Here is an 18,429-nt window from a genome sequence, read left to right as displayed (position 1 = left end):
CTACAGGATAGATAACCAAAAGAAAATCTCCATCTGCAGAGTGTGCTACAGTTGAGTCCATTTACCGGGGTGTAGGTTGGGTTTGGCATCCCTCCACCATTATAGACACAAGAGGAGCTCTGTGTTGGAAAGATCCACACACATCCTATCCTGTGAATAACCTGGAAAGGTGCATTATTGTCCACTGAGGTTATTTGATTGTATAATGCATTGCCTCCTGTTGCACATGGCAGGCAGGTTACATAGACGATTGAGCTTTCGAAAAAGAGAATGAAAGAAACATTGAACTGGAAATGTGATGAGCAGATGTAGATTCCGTGTCCTTTGCACTAATTTACACCAGATCAAATCAGCTTGATTTGCTTTCCTGTTCTCGCCTGTAGATTTACTTTTTGGCTCAAATAAATGAACAAAATCCACTGGGAAGTTCCTCCCGGCAAAGGTAAATTGTAATTTCAAGAGCAGAGTGCCTTATGTTTCTCTATATTTAAATTACATGATTAAAATGCAAGATTTTTCAATTTCATCAGGAAGAGAGGAAGAATTCAGCAGAATATTTGGCTAAATGGGATGTATTGTTATAAATGGAATAATGGAACCCAAATGTTTCCAGATGTGTATGCTGTAAAATACATTGAGACCAACTGACTGTACTGTCACTGCATCACTAGTCAAATCAATGTTTGACTGACAAAAAACTAAAAAGAAAGACAACTCGGCAACACTGGAAAATGTCGTGGAAAACTAAGAGCTTTATTGAACCCAGATGTTTGGCATATTTCCTTCATCAAATCCCCTGATGAAGGCCATGAACTGAAAGAATACTCAACCACACCACATTTTTTTTAGATCACTCTGATGTGTTTCGAGACTCAAACTTTCCTGGAAAGAGGGAGTGTTAAGGAAAACTAGTGTCTAAAGTCAGATCTCTCAATTTGTTCTCTTGTAGCTTTGCTTGTAAATGTGCAGATGCAGCGTACATTTCAGGGTGGAAGTGGGTATTAAACAAACCCTCCGCTGGCTCGTGTGTTAGGATGCAGTCCAGCCATCAGGAAGTGATGCAACTGAGTCGTAAAAGATCAAAATATCCCACATACAACAACAAGAACCCAGAAAATCAGGATGTCAGTGTGTTATGACTGCGTGTTATTGTGTGTGTCAGTTAGCTTTTGTGTTGGTGTACCCAGTGGAGCAGGATACAGCCATCAGCCATGTTAATATGAAACTGCATCAGAGGATTGCTAAAGCTTCCTTAAGATCTCTTCCTCTCTTCATCAGGTACCAACCAGTGGTCCCGTGCTGGTGGACAAACACCCTCCTCTCCAAATTACGAGAACTCTCTTCACTCACTGGTAAGCTCCCTGTCTGCCTCCCTCTGATATGATGGATGCTCACTTTGGATAACACGGGAAGGACTGAGCTAGCATTTCAGGGAGATTCCTGCTTGACAAATGTTTTGCTGAGGAAGGTGGGGGTAGAGGGATAACCAAACTGAACAATACCTGTCCCTTGGGGGCTTGCCATCTGTCCTCCACTCCGTGGGCCAGGACGGGGATGACAGTTGGGGGATGGGTTTAGTTCAGGTTGCTGGTGTTGGGGTGGCAGCTGTTTGCTGAACAATTTCTCCGGGATTCCTTCGCTGCCATGCGACCAGAACTGCAGATCACCTTTCATCCAGCCTACTACCTGATGCAAATGTCAGGCATTTGCATTTTCTGCTGGGAGGTTTATTATTGCTAAACATACAATATGCTATAAACGTAGCAATACAGACAAATAAAACAAAACTGTGTTTGCTCAAAACCACCACCATGGTCCAAGTCAAAGCAAGATTCAAGGTTATTTTCTAAATGTTCTCATTGATCATTTAACTTATTAAGCCATGTGTTTACTACAGTAAACATATTAAAACCCATACAGGTTTTTTTGTTTTGTACAATCAATTATAAGAGTTTTCGGGGACATGCTGCTGCAGAATCCACGCTCACTGTTTGAGACTGCCCAAAATGCAGAACACGACACGACAGTTATGGCCCACATGGGCCCAGTCAAACAGCCAATTGCATGTGAAGAGGGCATTGAACATCACCATGTATCTCCAAATGTTTAGTCCGGACAATAGAATGACTATTCTTTTATTTTATAAATAACTTTATAAAAACAAAAACTGTAGATAAAAGTAGTATTTTTCAGTTACCATTTTTCTTTCGGTTACATGAAGCTTCCAGTATACTGAGCAGTTTACTGCTTGTTATTTGTTAGATATAAACTGCGGTAAGCATCAACTTCTTGCTTGTTGAAAAACAACAACTTTTGGATCAGTGACCCTAAAATCTGTGTGAAAATCACTTTATATTTTTCAAGTCTAAGCTGTAAAAATGGAAAACATTGAGCTTTGAGAATGTCTAATCTTTATGCCCAATGACTCCCGAGCCATTTAGGCTCATAAGTGAAAAGATTCCATTACAGTTTTTAATGAATAAATTATTCCACTGTCTAAACATGTGGTTTGAGGATTAGATTATAGTCGAAATTTGTAATCGTGTGAGGGAATATGTTTTCATTCGTTTGAGACTTATTTGTGATCATTTCTGTAAAGTATCCGGCTTTGATAATCCACAAAACATTTGTTTAAAGTGGCCTCGTTGCTTCATTTCACTTGAGTATAGTGAAAGGCACAGCTTTATATAATGAATATAACGATGCATAGTAATATTATGCATGATATGTCTATCACCTAAGGGTGATACTGGACAATGGTGAAGGCAGCCTTTACCAACAATGACATTTATTTCAATAGAGAAATACAACGTGACACTTGGGAGCCACTGCTGTACATTTTTGTGATTTGTATTAATATAATGTGGAGGATGTGAACTTTGTGTAACACCTCCTACAAACCCCCCAAAAAGGGGACTAGACCAATACTATAGACGTGGTTATTAAATATGCAAACATCCTTTCAAAGTGACTGGTCAGCATCTGTTTGCTTCCTTCCAAATCCTGCCCTTCTTGTCTGTGTGTCTTTACCAAAACAATCTCTATCCACAGTGTGTTTCTAGTATTTATAGAAACGGATCTTTTTTCATAATCCTGTCTTATTCTTATTTGACTTTGCCAGAAAAACAGAGTTCATCAGCAGTTACATGAGCATCTCCAGGATGCCATGTCTTTCTTAAAGGATGTCTGCGAGGTACTCCTCCGATAGAGTCTTTACTCATTACGTGTCCCATGCGTCTCTGCATTCCTCATTTTGTTTTTGACTTGCAGTCCACTTACCTCACTGTGTAATGCAGTTTCATCTTTATTGCCTTTGTTGCCGTATTGTCATGGTAGCGGTTCCAGCTTGCAGTAATCAGCTTAAGTTATTCTTAAATGTTAAATACTAAATTAATTGTTGAAGCACCCCTGATGTGCATCTGTCAATTATTCAGTTTAACAGAAATTAAGGCATTTGTTTGACTTTTACAACTCAAGCTGAAACAGCTCAATTGATCTTGCATTTGAATTGCCTTCTTTATCTTGTGTTTCAGATGTTTTTTTTCTTTTTAAGTCCACACCATACAATCAGTGTTTTCAATTTTTGTCCCAATGTGCTTATACTAAGCTTCTCTGTCCTTCTTTTCCTCTCTTCTCTCTCTCCCTAACCCTTCACTCTTCAATCCCTCTGGTCTTCCCAGTCTCGAATGGAGGATCGTCTGGACAGACTGGATGATGCAATCCTTGTTCTGAGGAACCATGCAGTGGGCTCCACCGCCAGTCTGCCCAGCGACATACACAGTCTGCTGGGACAGCCACAAAATGGGCCAATAGCAGCCCTCGGAGCAAACTTCCCTGCTTCTGCATTGGTTTCAAGTCGGACAGCAGCGATGGTATGAGAACTTCCTACAAGTGTTTATATCTTTATTTTTATATAGATATTGCAAAACGCGAGGGAGAAAACATTGGTGTAATCCTTCATGTTATTTCAAACTTCACAACGCCACCTGTTCAAAACAGGTCCGCTGTGTAAAAACTAGACATTTTCCTCACTTGAACAGTTGAATTTACCCTGACATATTTTCCATAAGTGTCATGGCCGGCCTGAGGCTCACCCTGCTCTTGAGAGGAGCTGTATATACAAGGGGGAAATAGAAATGAGAAAAACAGGCATAATCGAGTAAAGTTTGGTGTAGGAAGTGTATGTTGCTCTAAATCTCTTGAGAAACAGGAGAATGCAGGTCTTATTATAAATCATGACTTCATCTGAAGTATTTCATTCTAAAGAGCCAAGAGATTTGAAAACATCTGCTGTAGAAATTAAAATGTGGCGGCTCGTCCAACTGTAATCCAGAGGTGATTGGAAATAATCATTTTCACACACAAACAAAATCAATGCTGAATCTGTTCTAAAGAGTTCAGATTACGTATCTGGAAAGATGGAAACGATGAAAGAAAGAGGTCATAGAAAATGAATCATAAACATGAGGAATCATTTTTATATCACTCATTTTAAGTCCTCTGGTGAAAACAATGTCCTCTAGTTTTGCTCTTAGACAAAGACAAGCAGCAACTCCGACTAGGAAACTGTAACCAGAGAATATTTAGCATTTTTGCTTGAAAAGTGAATTAAATAACGCAGATTATTAATTTGTCAATCGATTTCTTTCAGCTGTAATACTGTTATATTTTCCTTTTTAACCCAGTCCAGGCATTCAGCTGATGAATATAAATATTTTCTTCTGATGTCCATTTAAAATTTAGTGCAACAAAAAGGAAGAATAAATCGTGTTTTCATTGAGGCATAAAGATTTCTTTGTGTTTTGTTGGCATGATCATCAAAGCTGCACTGTATTTTGGTCCAACTTTTAATCAGGATTTTTTTATGGCCCTCTCTGGTCTGTGGTCTCAAATCTCATTCGTCAACTTTAATTTATTTTGAATACAGTTTATTTTGAACAGAGTTGAATGTTCCCTGTTTGTTGTAAGGCTCTGTGTTTTCACTCTGGTGCTAAAGTTGTTGGATCTTTCAGAGTGACTTATTTTGTCCCCTAACAAGAATTCCCCTGTGGTTGTCAGAAGAGCTCAGTTTGATGTATTTGTTACAGAGAGCTCGGTTGTGGCAGTGATGTTGACCGACTGCGACTGTGAGATAGAACATACTGTGTCTGCACTAACACGGCGCTTCTTGTGTGGGAAGAGGTCCACTCAGACAGAGCTCACCAGCCTCGGCACGGCACAGCCACAGGCTTTTTACTCCGGCTGACACCCTACCCTCTACCCCCTTCCACCCCTTTTCATCACTTCTTTTTAACAACCCAGGAAATCTGAATCGCTGGAAACGTGTGTCTGAACCCGCAGCCTCCACCCAAATAGAGGTCCTCAGCTGTATGGTAATCAGGCCCGGCCATGAAAATGGCAGCGTTCTTTTCTTGCCAGAGCCCGGCTTCCCTCCTCCTCCTCCTGCAGACAAAGAGTTGTTTGGACACCTGTTGAGAGCACAGCAAAGATTAGCGTAGTGCTGAGGAAGGGGAGGGTCTCGGGGTGGCGGGGTTAACAGAGGCCAACAGTGACTGGGGATCACATTCCTTTAAGAAAAGGAGGGGACACCCTCCACCCTCAGTGACAATTTCCCCGCCTTTCTCTGAGGGGAAATCAAATAGCTCAAGAAAATGTGCTGAACCTCAGGAAGGACGGACTTTGTGGTACAACTCGATGGGAGTTGACCATTTTTATGTTATGAATGTGGACTAAATAAGTATGAAATATTCAGACTGCTGAGTGGGTTCAGTTCGACATCTTTTGAAGCACAACACAGAAGGATTTGTCTTATTTTAAACGTGAGAAACAGACGTGGTTGTAGTTGTGGTTCCGGAGAGCTGAGCCTGAGAATGCAACCCGTGGTTATGTTTTCTACAACATACATGTGAAGCAAAGTGGTGAAGCAAGTCACTAAAGCAGCAGTGTTGGGAATAACATGCTTGCATGTAATATTAGAGACTGAACATTTTGTTTGCAAAATAAATTCCAATATATACAGGCTGTCAAATAGTATCCTATCTAAATGTTAAAACACTTAAAATCCTTGACCTGTGTGGATCTACTTTACTACAGAATATCTATCAGAATATTATCTGCCATGGCACCTGAGGTTTATTGCTCCATCTTCGGCTCTTATTAATCGCTATTCTCTTGCTCAAAATTATAGTTTTATGCATCGTCACCAGAGAATGTCTGCTTCCTTTCTTTACAATGTCCTTCCTGTCTGTGTTGCAACAGGGTGGTGCCCACGCTGACGATGCTGCCAGTCTGAACAACAGCCATGGAGGTCTTCCCAGCGCCGGCTCCACATCCAGCACAGAACTTTTGGAACACCAATTGGAAACCTTCAGAGGTCCAATGCGCCCCTCAGTCTTGTCAACTCATTTTATGACTGACAGTTTATGTGTGCGATGTCTTACCTTTGCGTTTACATTGTCTACTGCAGGTCTTGCTTCAGCCCTGGCTGGCCACTTGCCTGCTGCTCTGGAGCTGAAGATGGAGAAACAGGACAAGGATGACATGAATGATAACCTCTCTATCGATGACAAATCAGATGATGAGAGTGACAGAAGAGATATGAGGACACCCAGAGCAGGCACACGTACGAGGTAAGAACATGTTGAGATACAAACAAACAAAGTACTTCTAAAAGTAAAATAACTGATGTTTGGTTTATTACTGGACTTAAAAAATGGCTTAAACCAGCACAAATCTTGAGGATTTAGTTTTTTTGTCCAGCAATTTACTTTGATGTTTTCTAAAGATGAAAAATGCAAAGAGAGGATAAGGCCTGAGCAGTAGCCTCGACATTGTCTACAATCAGTGACATGAATCTGTTCAGATAGGGCATTACAACATACTATAGAGATTTAGATATTTTTATCTTCAGACTTCTATTCTCCTTAGTTTGTAGTGTACGTATGTTTGTTTTTTGCTGTTGTGTGATTTTAACTGTAAAACAGTTCTTTCTCCCAAAGTATCACTGAGGACGAGGACCTCAATCCGGAGCAGAAGGCCGAGCGTGAGCGCGAGAGGAGGATGGCTAACAACGCCCGTGAGCGCCTCAGGGTGCGAGACATCAACGGGGCCTTCAAGGAGCTGGGTCGCATGTGCCAGCTGCACCTGAAAAGCGAGAAGCCCCAGACTAAACTGCTCATCCTTCATCAGGCTGTGGCTGTCATACTTAACCTGGAGCACCAAGTCAGAGGTCAGTGTCCAGCTAATGAAAGCTTTTCCATAGCAATATTGCAAATAACTGAAATGTCCACGCTACATCACATTTACTCAATACTGATTCTTTAAAATGCTTCACATAATATTCCTCCAGGCAGTAATTTAATTTTAGTGTCACATCCAAAGAGGATACTGTAAATATGGAGGTATAAATAGGAGAACTGCAGTAAACAGCTGCACTCTGATTTCTAGGGAGCTATTTCACTGACATAGCTGCCAAATATGGATAATCAGCCAAGATATCACAACACTAGAGAAACTGCTGGGAAGCTGTTCAAGAGTGAAAATACGCTGGCTGATGACATTCTGCTTTGCTGTAGCATTATATTTGTAGATATTAATATTGAGTATGTCAAAATCGGTGTCACAATAAAGCCTGTTAATGCTACATTCATTCACTGAAATGCTGGATGTTCATGTAACTGTTTACACTTATGATGTGGTATCAAAAACAAAAAAAGAAACGGATCAAAGCTCTCACTATTTTAAGAAAAGTTGCAGAAAAGTTTGATTTCGGTCTCTCTGAACCCACAGAGCGGAATCTGAACCCCAAAGCAGCTTGCCTTAAGAGAAGGGAGCAGGAGAAAATGTCCGGGGGCTCCGGTGACGCCCAACAAGCCAACACAGGGCTCCATCCAGGCCTGACTGACGCATCTAACCCCATGGGCCACCTCTGAGCAGCAGACAGGTACTCTCAACCCAAGAGCTGCAACCAACCGTTGTTCTCAATATTGATTCATTTGAGGATTGTTGTCTCAAACAATTGATTATCAATCGTCAGTAATTTTTACCTGATACTTTCTGTTAACGGATGGAATTTCTTGTAATTTTTATTATTATTTTGTCTTGAGCAAAAAAAAATTGGATTTTATAAAAATGTTTTGATTCCGTCATAAAATGGTAAAAACAATTGTCCATCACAATTTCGGGACAGTGTCGTCTTCAAATTGCTTGTTTTTTCAACCAACAGTCCAAAACCTGAAGATATCCTGTTTACAATAAACATAAACCAATAAAAGCAGCATGTTTTGGAGAAGCTAGAACTTGGTAATATTTGGCACTGCTGCATGATAAACAACTTGTGATTAATCAATTAGTTGCAGGTAATTTCATGGTCATCGATAAAATGGATTAATTGACTAATTGTTTCAGATCTACTCACCTCTTCTATAAATATCTGAAACAGCACCAACTGCACTTTAGAATCAACCATTCGTCATACTTTTGAACCTAAGGTATATAGAAGTTGTTTTGTGCCTTGCCTTCACCTCTGATCAGCGTATTTCCCCCTTCGTCTCTCCAGATCAAAGCGATCCACATCATTTCTGTCCCGCTTTGAGTCGGTGACCTTGCTTCCCAGTGACAGACAGGACTCACAGTTTGTGACATCAATCGAAGGAGACAGACCACTTGAAGCAAATCTACGAGACTGACACAATCGAATCCAAAAAGATTGAAGAAGAGCCAAGCGTCCAGCTCCCTGTGACCAGTTTCCATCTGCAAATTTCTCCCCACCTCAAAGATAAAAATCCTCAGCACATATCACTGTCTGCAAGAAGAACAATCCGAGACTTCGCGATCTCCTCCAACCGTTAGTGGAAATTGCCTTGTGCCTAAACTGAATTGACGAATGCATTGTAACAGCAACTGTTTTTGTTTGTCTGTTTCTTTTTTTTCTATTTATTATGTTATTGAGCTATAAAGTGTACGTCTAAAGGGAAAGTTGAGCAAATTCGAAGAGAAGTATGGTGCTTTTCAGTTGATCTACAGTTTGCCAGGGTCACCATTAATACTGAGCACTCCACCCTGGTAAATATTTGGCGAGTCCGAGATGAGGGGAAAATATTTAGGCACTGAGAAGATTAATTTATTGGCCAGTTGAGAGGGATATTTATACCCAACTGAAAATTATCATTAGTTGTTAGAAATGAAGACGCACGCGCCCCATTTAAAAAAAGGAGGATTTTATTTATATTTATATTTTATTAATTCTGCCACTGGCCACATGTGTTACCAAAACTACCTATGATTGTTTCTGTGTAGTTTAGATCTGTTTCTGTGCTGCTAACCAGCAGAATAATTGGCCCGACTACGTAAGCATAAACAATATTGTCTAAAAGGTGACGGATGGCGGATGGCAAACTCAAGGTTTACTGAAAGCTCAGATGTAGGCGTGTTCTTTTTCCTTGGTAGTGAACAGTGAAAATAAAGTGAGCAAACTATTTGCAAACCTTAGCATTCCCTGCATATTGTTAGTGTCTTAACTAAAAGAAAGGGGACTTCTTTCCCCGTCCCTTTGCCATATAGTGTTAAACGTAAGCCGTGACATATTTTAGCAGATTCTTGTCTTTGTTCAGCCTCATTTACATGCTCCTGACGTCAGCACTGAATTGGCTTGTTTTTGTCATTTTCCCGCCGCCAGCTAATCAAAGATTGCTTGATTCGTTTAAAATGAATAAACCAACGACGACCACACTTTCTCCTGGCCTGATGAACACGTCACTTCTTTTTCTTTCTGTTAATATTTCAAGACCCTACAGTTCAAATGCAGTTATTCAGTAAAATGGTATTGATGCGTATTTGTCTTGTTACAAGTTATGTCTTAAGGCTTCCAGCATTATGATGTCCAGTTTCAGTGGAGAGAACGTTTTCATTTATGTTTTCATCAAACATACAATAAGCCAGACTAGATATTTATATGCATTTTGTTGAATATCATAGAACCGTAGCACAATAATGAACATCGTTCCTATCTTTAATTTGTTTTCCTATCTGGGTGCATGCTTTATGTTTGTCTTTGGTCTTAAGACTTGCTTTATATTCCATTTATTCCTTTGTATATTGTCTTCTATCATTATCTACACCTTAAACAAGGTTGCCACATTCAGAATTAATATTCTGTACAAAAAAAGGGACTTAAATTAGAATAAAGGATGCCACATTAAGAGTTTACACTAAAGATGTATGATTTAAAAACGATTTTGTGAAGAAGAAAAAAACAAACCATTTTCATGTATTTTCTGACTGAATGTGACCTTGTTCTTCGTTTCAGTATTCATGAGCTTGTATTCATGTTGGCAGACTTTGATTGAGGGAAAAGTCACTTCCTGCTCTTATTCTTAATTTCCTGTTCTTGCGATGTTTCTTTGGTCCTCTGTTTGCCGAGTTAGACTTTGCTGTATTCCAAGATGCTTTCCCTTGTATAACATATAAGAAAAATGAAAATCAAAAGAAAAAAAATTGGCTTATTTTTCACTGTAGTTAGTCTTTTATACAATAATACTGTAAGAATATTTCTTGAATTCTAAATATTACTCTTTCTAGATTTTTGAAAGCAAAAGTTTTGAGTAAAAAGTTTCTTACTTTATTTTACTATATTAGATAGTAAAACGTAGGGTTATTTACAATAGCCTGTCCATTATTACAATAAATATACAAATGGCATCTCAAGAACATAGCTGAACTGTTGCTCGTAGTCTAGTCCTTCAAAAGGCTTCGTACGAGCTCCGGATTCCTAAAACGGCGACCGTCATCTTATTGTTCAGTCTCTCGTTGTTGATTGATAAAAGATTTGTTCTTGTTTCAAATGAAAAGGTATTGTCGATGCACATCAAAAAAAACTGCGGCAACGAGAATTTGAATTTTCTGTCTTTTTCAACAGAAAAACAATGTAAATAACATTTATGTTGCAATAAATGTGCCATCTTTTTTAAAGTTGTATGTCCATTTATTTCTCTCACTGACAAAACACATTTCTTTCTGTTTCTGCTCCATCTTTGCATTTTTCCTCTCCATAGTTGTATTTTATTAAAAGGCACAGGAAGGTTAAAGTGGGATGAGCTCAGAAACGTAGGGGGTTCATTTAGACTTCCTCATTGTTTTTGTTTTTTTAAGACATTTCTACAGTGGATCGAGGCCAAATTAGTGTTTTTTAGTATGTAACTCATTTTTGAAAATAATATCAGTGGACCATCTGTATGACAAGTACTATGAATATATGTTTCTATTTTTAATAAAGTGTGATAGCAGCTTACTGTACATGTGCTGTGGTCCTACTTTTATAACATTTAGATTCATGTAGATTGAAGAACAGCTATGGACAGGTCCTGTATGAAAGCTACTCCAGCAAAAATGCACCAATATTCAAAAGGGGAAATTAAATGAATGTTTAGAACACTTCATATGTTTGTTTAGTAAAGTTTCTTTTAGAGAGTGTTAATTTTAAGTTTGCTTATTTTTTACATCTGTTTTGACGTATACATCATGTTAATACAGAGGCAATAAACACAAACATAAATTGATGAACTGAAACTAGAGTGGAGGTATGGCAGTGATGCAGCCATTATGAAAAGAACAAACTGTAATGCCTTGTGTATGTTTTTGGTGGAAGAAGCTTTCAGTCGACTGCAGTTCTCAATCTTCTACTTGTGCTTTGCCTGAAGTTAATGAATCCCAAAAGTGTTGTGTAAATGCTGCTCTAAAGCTGGAGGAGTATTGTGCTGTAAATCTCAGACCCCCATTACATCTGCACAGAATTATCCTTGCATGCAGATGTGAGCATGAGAGCACTCATTACATCCTGAGAGGTCTGATTCCAGCTCATTTTTCTGACAGAGGTGACACTCTGCCGACTGCTGTTCTGCTTATGGTGAGCTCAGTGATGCAACATAAATCATGCATGTCATTTTTCAATATTCTCTGCAGGAAGAAACAGAACGTGTGAGCGTGTTGGGCTGGTGATGGAGGGTGGGCATGTTTTCTGTAGAAGTGGGACCACCATGTCTGAAGGCTGACTTCCTGTCATGGCTGCTGGGCCAGCTGACAGAGAGTCCTTGGCTCACATCCTTGAAGCTCGACCAAAGAGCCTGCTGCTCCTCCTGCTCACAACAGTAAGATCATCCGCCTCTCTGCTAATCTCAGGATGCATGCTGCACTAAACATGCTTTTTGTCTTCTCTTCACTTTGTTGTTTTGATTTCTTGATTGAATAATCACACGGGTTATAAATTAGCTTTTCTTCAAAGGACATTCCTATTTTCTCTATAATTTGTCCCAAATTTCTTTGTACAAGTTATTTTTTCATGGGAACTTCTGAAAACTACTACAGAATGATAAGAATATTGCAGACCGGTAAAAGAAAGTGTTACCCTTTTGTTTTTGTTTTGTGTTTCCTTTATTTTACAGCTGCATAGCAAACAGAGGCTACAGTAACATTTCATTCAAATACAGTCAAATTAGCAAAGCAAAGTATTAGTAAAGCTCTGTTTTTAGAACCTGCATCTCAGGCTTTCTCTGATGGTTTCCTTTAATGTTTTGTTAACTGTGCTGTTGCATTTTGTATAATATCTGTGCAGAGGAGTGTCAGTGTGGATTTGTTGTTGCAAGAATCTTTGGCCAGGAGTCACACCGCCTCGCTCCATCTCCAGTGTGAACTAAATACGAGATCAGATGCAGTTTTCCGAATGAACATCAGCATCTGAGAGTTCTGGTTCACCTGCAAAATGTCCACTGAACGAGGCACAAAAAGACGCGTCTCTATCAGCCTTGATGTCTTGATGGAGGGGCCTTCTACATGACAATACCCAGTAGCTCCTTGCCTATGATTTTTGATGCAGTTTGCACCACTTTGTTCTGAGGTGTTGTACACATATACGGTGAGGATGCTCTTAGTACCAACATAATGAAATTGCATTATACCATAATATGGAAAAATCTCTAGATGTCCTAAAAAGAAAAGGTCTATGCTGAAAAGAAGAAAAAGAGGAAATTCCTGACCATTGATCCTAAACATATGGAGGTCCACGACCACGTTCATTGTTTTGGAAAGTTGTTGGCTGCACACCAGTCCACCAGGGATGAAGCCTTATTTAGCTGCCTCATTCAAAAAAAATGTAGATCCTCTAATGGGTTTCATCTGCAATCTTAAATCTTGTATTGTTTTTTAACAGCAGACACTGTACACTGTATGTATGTTTCCAAGACAAATTCCCTTCGGGACAATAAAGTCTATCTTATCTTATCTTAAACTATTTAACAGACTGAGAGAAGGAAATTCAGTTATTTCTCCACCACATTGTCTTCAGTGGTGGCTTTTGCCTGTCACACTGGTGCAGAGCCAGTTTACATAAACCTTTCCAACATTTTCCTGTCATAAATCAACAACGTAAAAGATGAAATCTAATGAGCTAAACGTGTGCCTCTATGACATCTCTGGTGCATGTCGCTGGAAAGCCTGCAGTCCTTCTTATAATCAGGATAAGACTGAGCTGTGTACTGAGCATGCCCAGAGGTCCCAGCCGTGGCACCTCAGCGGAGTACAGAGCTCTCATTGTGTGCTGCTGTAACCCAGCACAGTAGCAAAGAGCTCAGATTAAAGGCTGCGGTGCTGCGCGGCCTCTCTGCGGACACAAATATAAACAAAGCTACAAAGTGTATGCTGCAGTGACGAGCTGTATTACTGTAAAACATTCAGTTTATCATTGCTTCAAAATCTGAATGTCAGAATGAGCATTACAAATTAATTTTTTTTTTGCTGTTGTGATCTTGAAAGTAATTAAGTTTTACTAGAGTACTGTACTTCAGTACAATTTGTAGGTAAATGCACTTTACATGTGTATTTTCATTTTATGTTACTTTATACTTCATGGGGAAATACTTTACTTTTTATTGCACTACATGTATTTAATAACTACGGTTAGAAGTTCCTTTGAGGATTTTTCATTCGAAACATTTGATTAATTTACTGTATAAAATACTGTACAATGCATCACTGTAGATTCAACTATCCAACAGTGTATAAAGTAGTATTTTGAATAAACATGCTATTTTGATTTATCTGTATGTGGTATCACTGCTATTTGTAAGCAAGTAATCTGAGTGCTTTTCACTGGACTTTGTATACAAATATCAGGCTGAGATCGTGAAAGTAGGAAAACTGTGATTGTATGAAATATTGTCTGTGAAATTAAAGGTACTTATATTGGGTCATTTCATCCAATATAAATTAACATGAATGGCCAGAAAAAAATAAAACCATTTTGTTGCCAAAATGTTCTGAGTGTATTGTTGTCTGAACACAAGCAGCCATGCAAGAACGTGCAGGAACAGGATTACAAAAGTATTCAAATTCAATACCCTGACAGGTGTTTCTAATATTTTGTCCACCTCATATTTATACATCGAAGAGAAAAAATATTAGAAACACCTTACAATATCATGCAATCAGATACAACACCACAAAGTACAGCCTCCCAAATCCCTGTGGAGTTAAATGAACATCTTTCTGACACATTGTCAACATAAATAAAACATGTTACCATACAGTATGTATTACGGGACTGTGGGATTTCATGACATGTCATACAGGTGTTAATGACTTTCTGGTAACTCAGTGTTTAGCTTGAACTGTAATCTATTTCTTGTAAGAGTAAAACCTATACTGACAGAAGCAAATTCGGTTATTATTATCAATTAAGTTGTTTTAATGGTTTATTTAATAAAACAGGTTATATAAAGTATAGGGGTATGGTCCTTTTAAGATGCTGTGAAAACTAATATCACATATTGTTATTGTTCTATAAGATATTTATATACAGTATACATCTCTCAGTGCAGCTGACTGTAAACCCTCCTCCTGCTACGACCATATTTTAAGCCATCATTTATCACTGCTCAGTGTTGTTTGCTTAGTCTTGCACTTACTCTTAAAGTACACACACACACACAGCGCAGGGACTTTATTTCCAAAATAATACCCATTCTCCAGTATATGCAGGACATTTTTCAACATTTCTTCATCCCACTCAGCATAATATCTGCCTCTTGTTTGCTTTTACGATGTATTCCTGGACTCCCACCATCCTTGTGCATCACACAATATGCTCACTTATATCTATGGTGATGCATTTACTTCCCTCTCCCTGTGTGGGTAACATGCATGCACCAGTATACCACCACCACCACCACAGGTTCTCACTAACTAACCACATTCAGGACAGCTTTCTATCCACTAGATGACGCTCTCGGTTTTTAAAGACATGCAGCTGCAAATTGCATTTATGCAGAGTGTAATTAATAATTAAACTAACGAGTTTAAGCGGAGCACATACGTGTATAATTCTCCTTCTTTGTGTTTGTGCAATAAATTAATATCCATGTAAGTGTGTAACTTGTTATTTTAATCTCCCAATATTTCTGAAATATTATCAGCAGGGTGAGTTTGGCTTATTCGTGCAGTATTTCCGCCAAAGCTATGTCTACTGGGTCCACCCATGTCCTTTTTTTCCACATAGCCAAAAAGCGACTTGTACTCATCGACTGTAATGCTTAAAGTGCATGAGCGTTATTAAAGCTCCTTTGGTTATATGTGATACGTTTTTTTATTATTATGTTGGCCCAGCTTCTTCCAAGTACAAGCAAATATAGCATACTTTTGCATTGCTTTCTCTGTCAGCTTAAAGTTTATGATTTGGTTTATTCATTTTAAAATGTTTTATAATGAGCTAATAAGGAAGCTAATTAACGAAGTAGGTGTCAGGCCTCGTCTACAACTTGCGGTTTCGAAATCTGTTCTTGGACCAGCCGACTGTTTGTGTTTGGGGGGGGGCGGGTTTGTGCGCTTGTTTCAGGAGGCGGAGCGGCCCGGAGGGTCGGACGTCCTGCAGAAACTGTCCTGTCCTCTCTCCCAGAAAACAACACAGAACTTAATAAGTTAGCAAGCAGTGGCGTGGGCACTTTGCGCAACCGTTCATCTCTTCGAAAATCATTTAAAACAAACGCGTAAGACCTGCGATCACTGAACGACAGAGAACGACGCTGGTGAGTAACTATACGTTACGTCCGCTAACAATATTCATTGTAACGTTACATGTCTGCTGTGAGAGCGCTGATAGCCGTTCAACTCAACAAAAAAGCTGACGAATTGAACATTTAACAGCAACAAGGACCACTGACGTGCTACAAACTTGACTTACTGAAGTGAGTCACGGAAAAAAGAAAGACGTTTTAAAGTAAATCTCTGGCTTGTGATTCTTGCCACCTGTTGCTCTGAGCAGCGATGAGAGAGTCCAGAAACTGCGTCAACTCACTCGTTTCTTCACTTCTGTCAACTAACGTTAACTAATTAACGACTTCCCTCTAAAGCACTGTCTGTCACTAACACATTAGTGTTATTGTAAGTTTATTTTATTTTGTTAAAAAGTTGATCCCGTAAGCTCCCGTTGCATCTACCTGACGCTTCAGATTAGTGAACTCTCATTCATTGTTGCGTAATAATATTTTCCCACAGTGTAAATCCTCGCTTCACCGTTTACATTCGCTCTTTCAAGGTCGGCTGCTGTTAACCGAAGTGTTTTCTTCATGTAGTCATGTGAGCCGCTGCAGCTGCAAGACACAAGACTCAGTGTCTGAACTCTCTGTGACACAGAAAACGAATCAGGTCACACGAGGAGATACAAAATCTGCTTTTGTTAAATCTTTGCAGAGTCTCCCCCTTTTGCACAGATCAAAGCAAGGGCCTTGACATCCAACCTGTGGTTCACGCTGACCTCCCTGCTCGGCAGCACACAGGGTCATGAAGGCAGCACTGCCTCAGTGAAGGATTCCTCCTTTTGCAGTGACACATACAATGGGAGGAAGACAGTTGTTGGAACATACATGTGACACTAAGGATGAAAGAATCTATTGTGCGTCATCGTTAGCTTTAATCCTTCCTTGACAGCAATCTTCCTCATGCACGGGACACTTTAACTTGGCTTCCTTCTTCCCTCCTGTACAGACTGAAGGGTATAGGACGCTGACTGATTCTGACTAATTGAAGCACCAGCATACCCAGTTGACTTAACATCATCAAGCTGAGGTGAATTGTTCTCATGTGGTGCAATAGGAGTGGCCGACATAGACAAAAGAAGTGGTTTCTGTTATGTTTTATGGCAGAGGCAGGCCACCTAATATGAAACAAAGACAGTATCTGCTAATACAAATATATTAATATACTTTATTGAAATTCAATGTTACCCTTGGGGGGGGGAAAACAGCAGAGGTGCTGTATCATGCCGTAAATTCTATATATTTTATAAGATGTGTCAGGTTGGCACCGGCTTACCACCTTGGCTAACCAACTTCCTGGGGAAACCCTGAAATCTTCTATCAGGGTACATGCACTTTTGATACATTTTGTGCTATTGATATATACCCAGTATAGTACATTCTGGGGGAAATCAATTCAGAAACTGTTGTAGAAAACAAATCAGCCTATTTTTGGCTAATCCAGCCAATTGAATACATGACAAATATTTTTCATATTGAAGCTAAAACAGAAACTCCAATATTGACGTAAAGCCATCCTGCTCATTAATTTGTACTTGCTACTTTTCCCACAATGACATAATGAAACCCGACACGACCAGCATGGCAAGCCTGCGTCAGTTAACCAATGTACATCTTCTCACAGTACGTATTGTCATATCTCCAAACCTTACATGGTGCTATGTTTTGACTAAACAGGCTCAGTAGGGCTCAGTATTGTCTGCCTCTACCTATTTCATGCTAATGTGATATATCCTGCTTGTGGCTTTGATGCCTGTCTTATCAGTGTCCTTCTTCCAGCCCCATCTCGCCCGTCTTTGTATTGTAACATCAGGAGGAATGGGACGCTATCAGCAAGGCAAACAGGAACCTGTTCAAAGCCCATTGTCCAAAGAAACACATGTTTGCTGCTGATGCCTTTGTCTTCACTGGCTTTCCAGCCATAAATGTGTCTAAAAACATTCGGTAGCTTACTTTAATGTTTGTACAGAGTTTAATATTTATTGCCAGCTGTGTTCTCACGGTCGTGCCGCAAATCAGTGAAACAGCCCCGCATTTATTATAAATGTGACAAAATTGAGCCAAATAAGATTTTGTTGCTCTCTTTTCATGGCATATCCCACGAGCCTGGGCTGCAATTACATTGCCATTTACAAGGATCGATTACACTGTGTATGTGCACACACACACACACACACACTGCACAATCACTCTAAATCTAACACCCTTCAAAGTTGTGGAGAGATGGCAGAGCTCTTACATTTCTCTCAGGTCTGACTGACTCATATTCAATTATTTTCTTTCTGTTAATACCTTTCTCTTAACTATTTAACCTATATTCTTTGTCATGCATGGCAAACAGTCATTTTGT

The 18,429-nt window shown here is 39.4% G+C and overlaps 1 protein-coding gene across 3 annotated transcripts in view; it reads left to right on the top strand.

Moving 5' to 3' along the window:
* tcf12 (transcription factor 12) overlaps window positions 1-10,968 on the top strand; it is a 73,250-nt gene extending 62,282 nt beyond the window's left edge. For 2 of the 3 annotated variants that reach the window (XM_076110147.1, XM_076110148.1), the window contains exons 14-20: window positions 1,279-1,352; window positions 3,681-3,872; window positions 6,259-6,373; window positions 6,467-6,629; window positions 6,984-7,228; window positions 7,789-7,942; window positions 8,558-10,968. In XM_076110147.1, coding sequence (XP_075966262.1) covers window positions 1,279-1,352; window positions 3,681-3,872; window positions 6,259-6,373; window positions 6,467-6,629; window positions 6,984-7,228; window positions 7,789-7,931 — 932 coding nt within the window. In that variant the 3' untranslated portion in view covers window positions 7,932-7,942; window positions 8,558-10,968. The remainder of the gene's footprint in view (window positions 1-1,278; window positions 1,353-3,680; window positions 3,873-6,258; window positions 6,374-6,466; window positions 6,630-6,983; window positions 7,229-7,788; window positions 7,943-8,557) is intronic. The other variant, XM_076110149.1, reaches the window with a different exon arrangement.
* Window positions 10,969-18,429: the final 7,461 nt, after the last annotated feature.

The sequence above is a fragment of the Anarhichas minor genome, unplaced genomic scaffold (genome assembly GCF_050575085.1).
Source record: "Anarhichas minor isolate MPS153535 unplaced genomic scaffold, ASM5057508v1 ptg000042l, whole genome shotgun sequence".
Taxonomy (NCBI): domain Eukaryota; kingdom Metazoa; phylum Chordata; class Actinopteri; order Perciformes; family Anarhichadidae; genus Anarhichas; species Anarhichas minor.
This window is presented reverse-complemented; position numbering and strand designations above follow the sequence as displayed.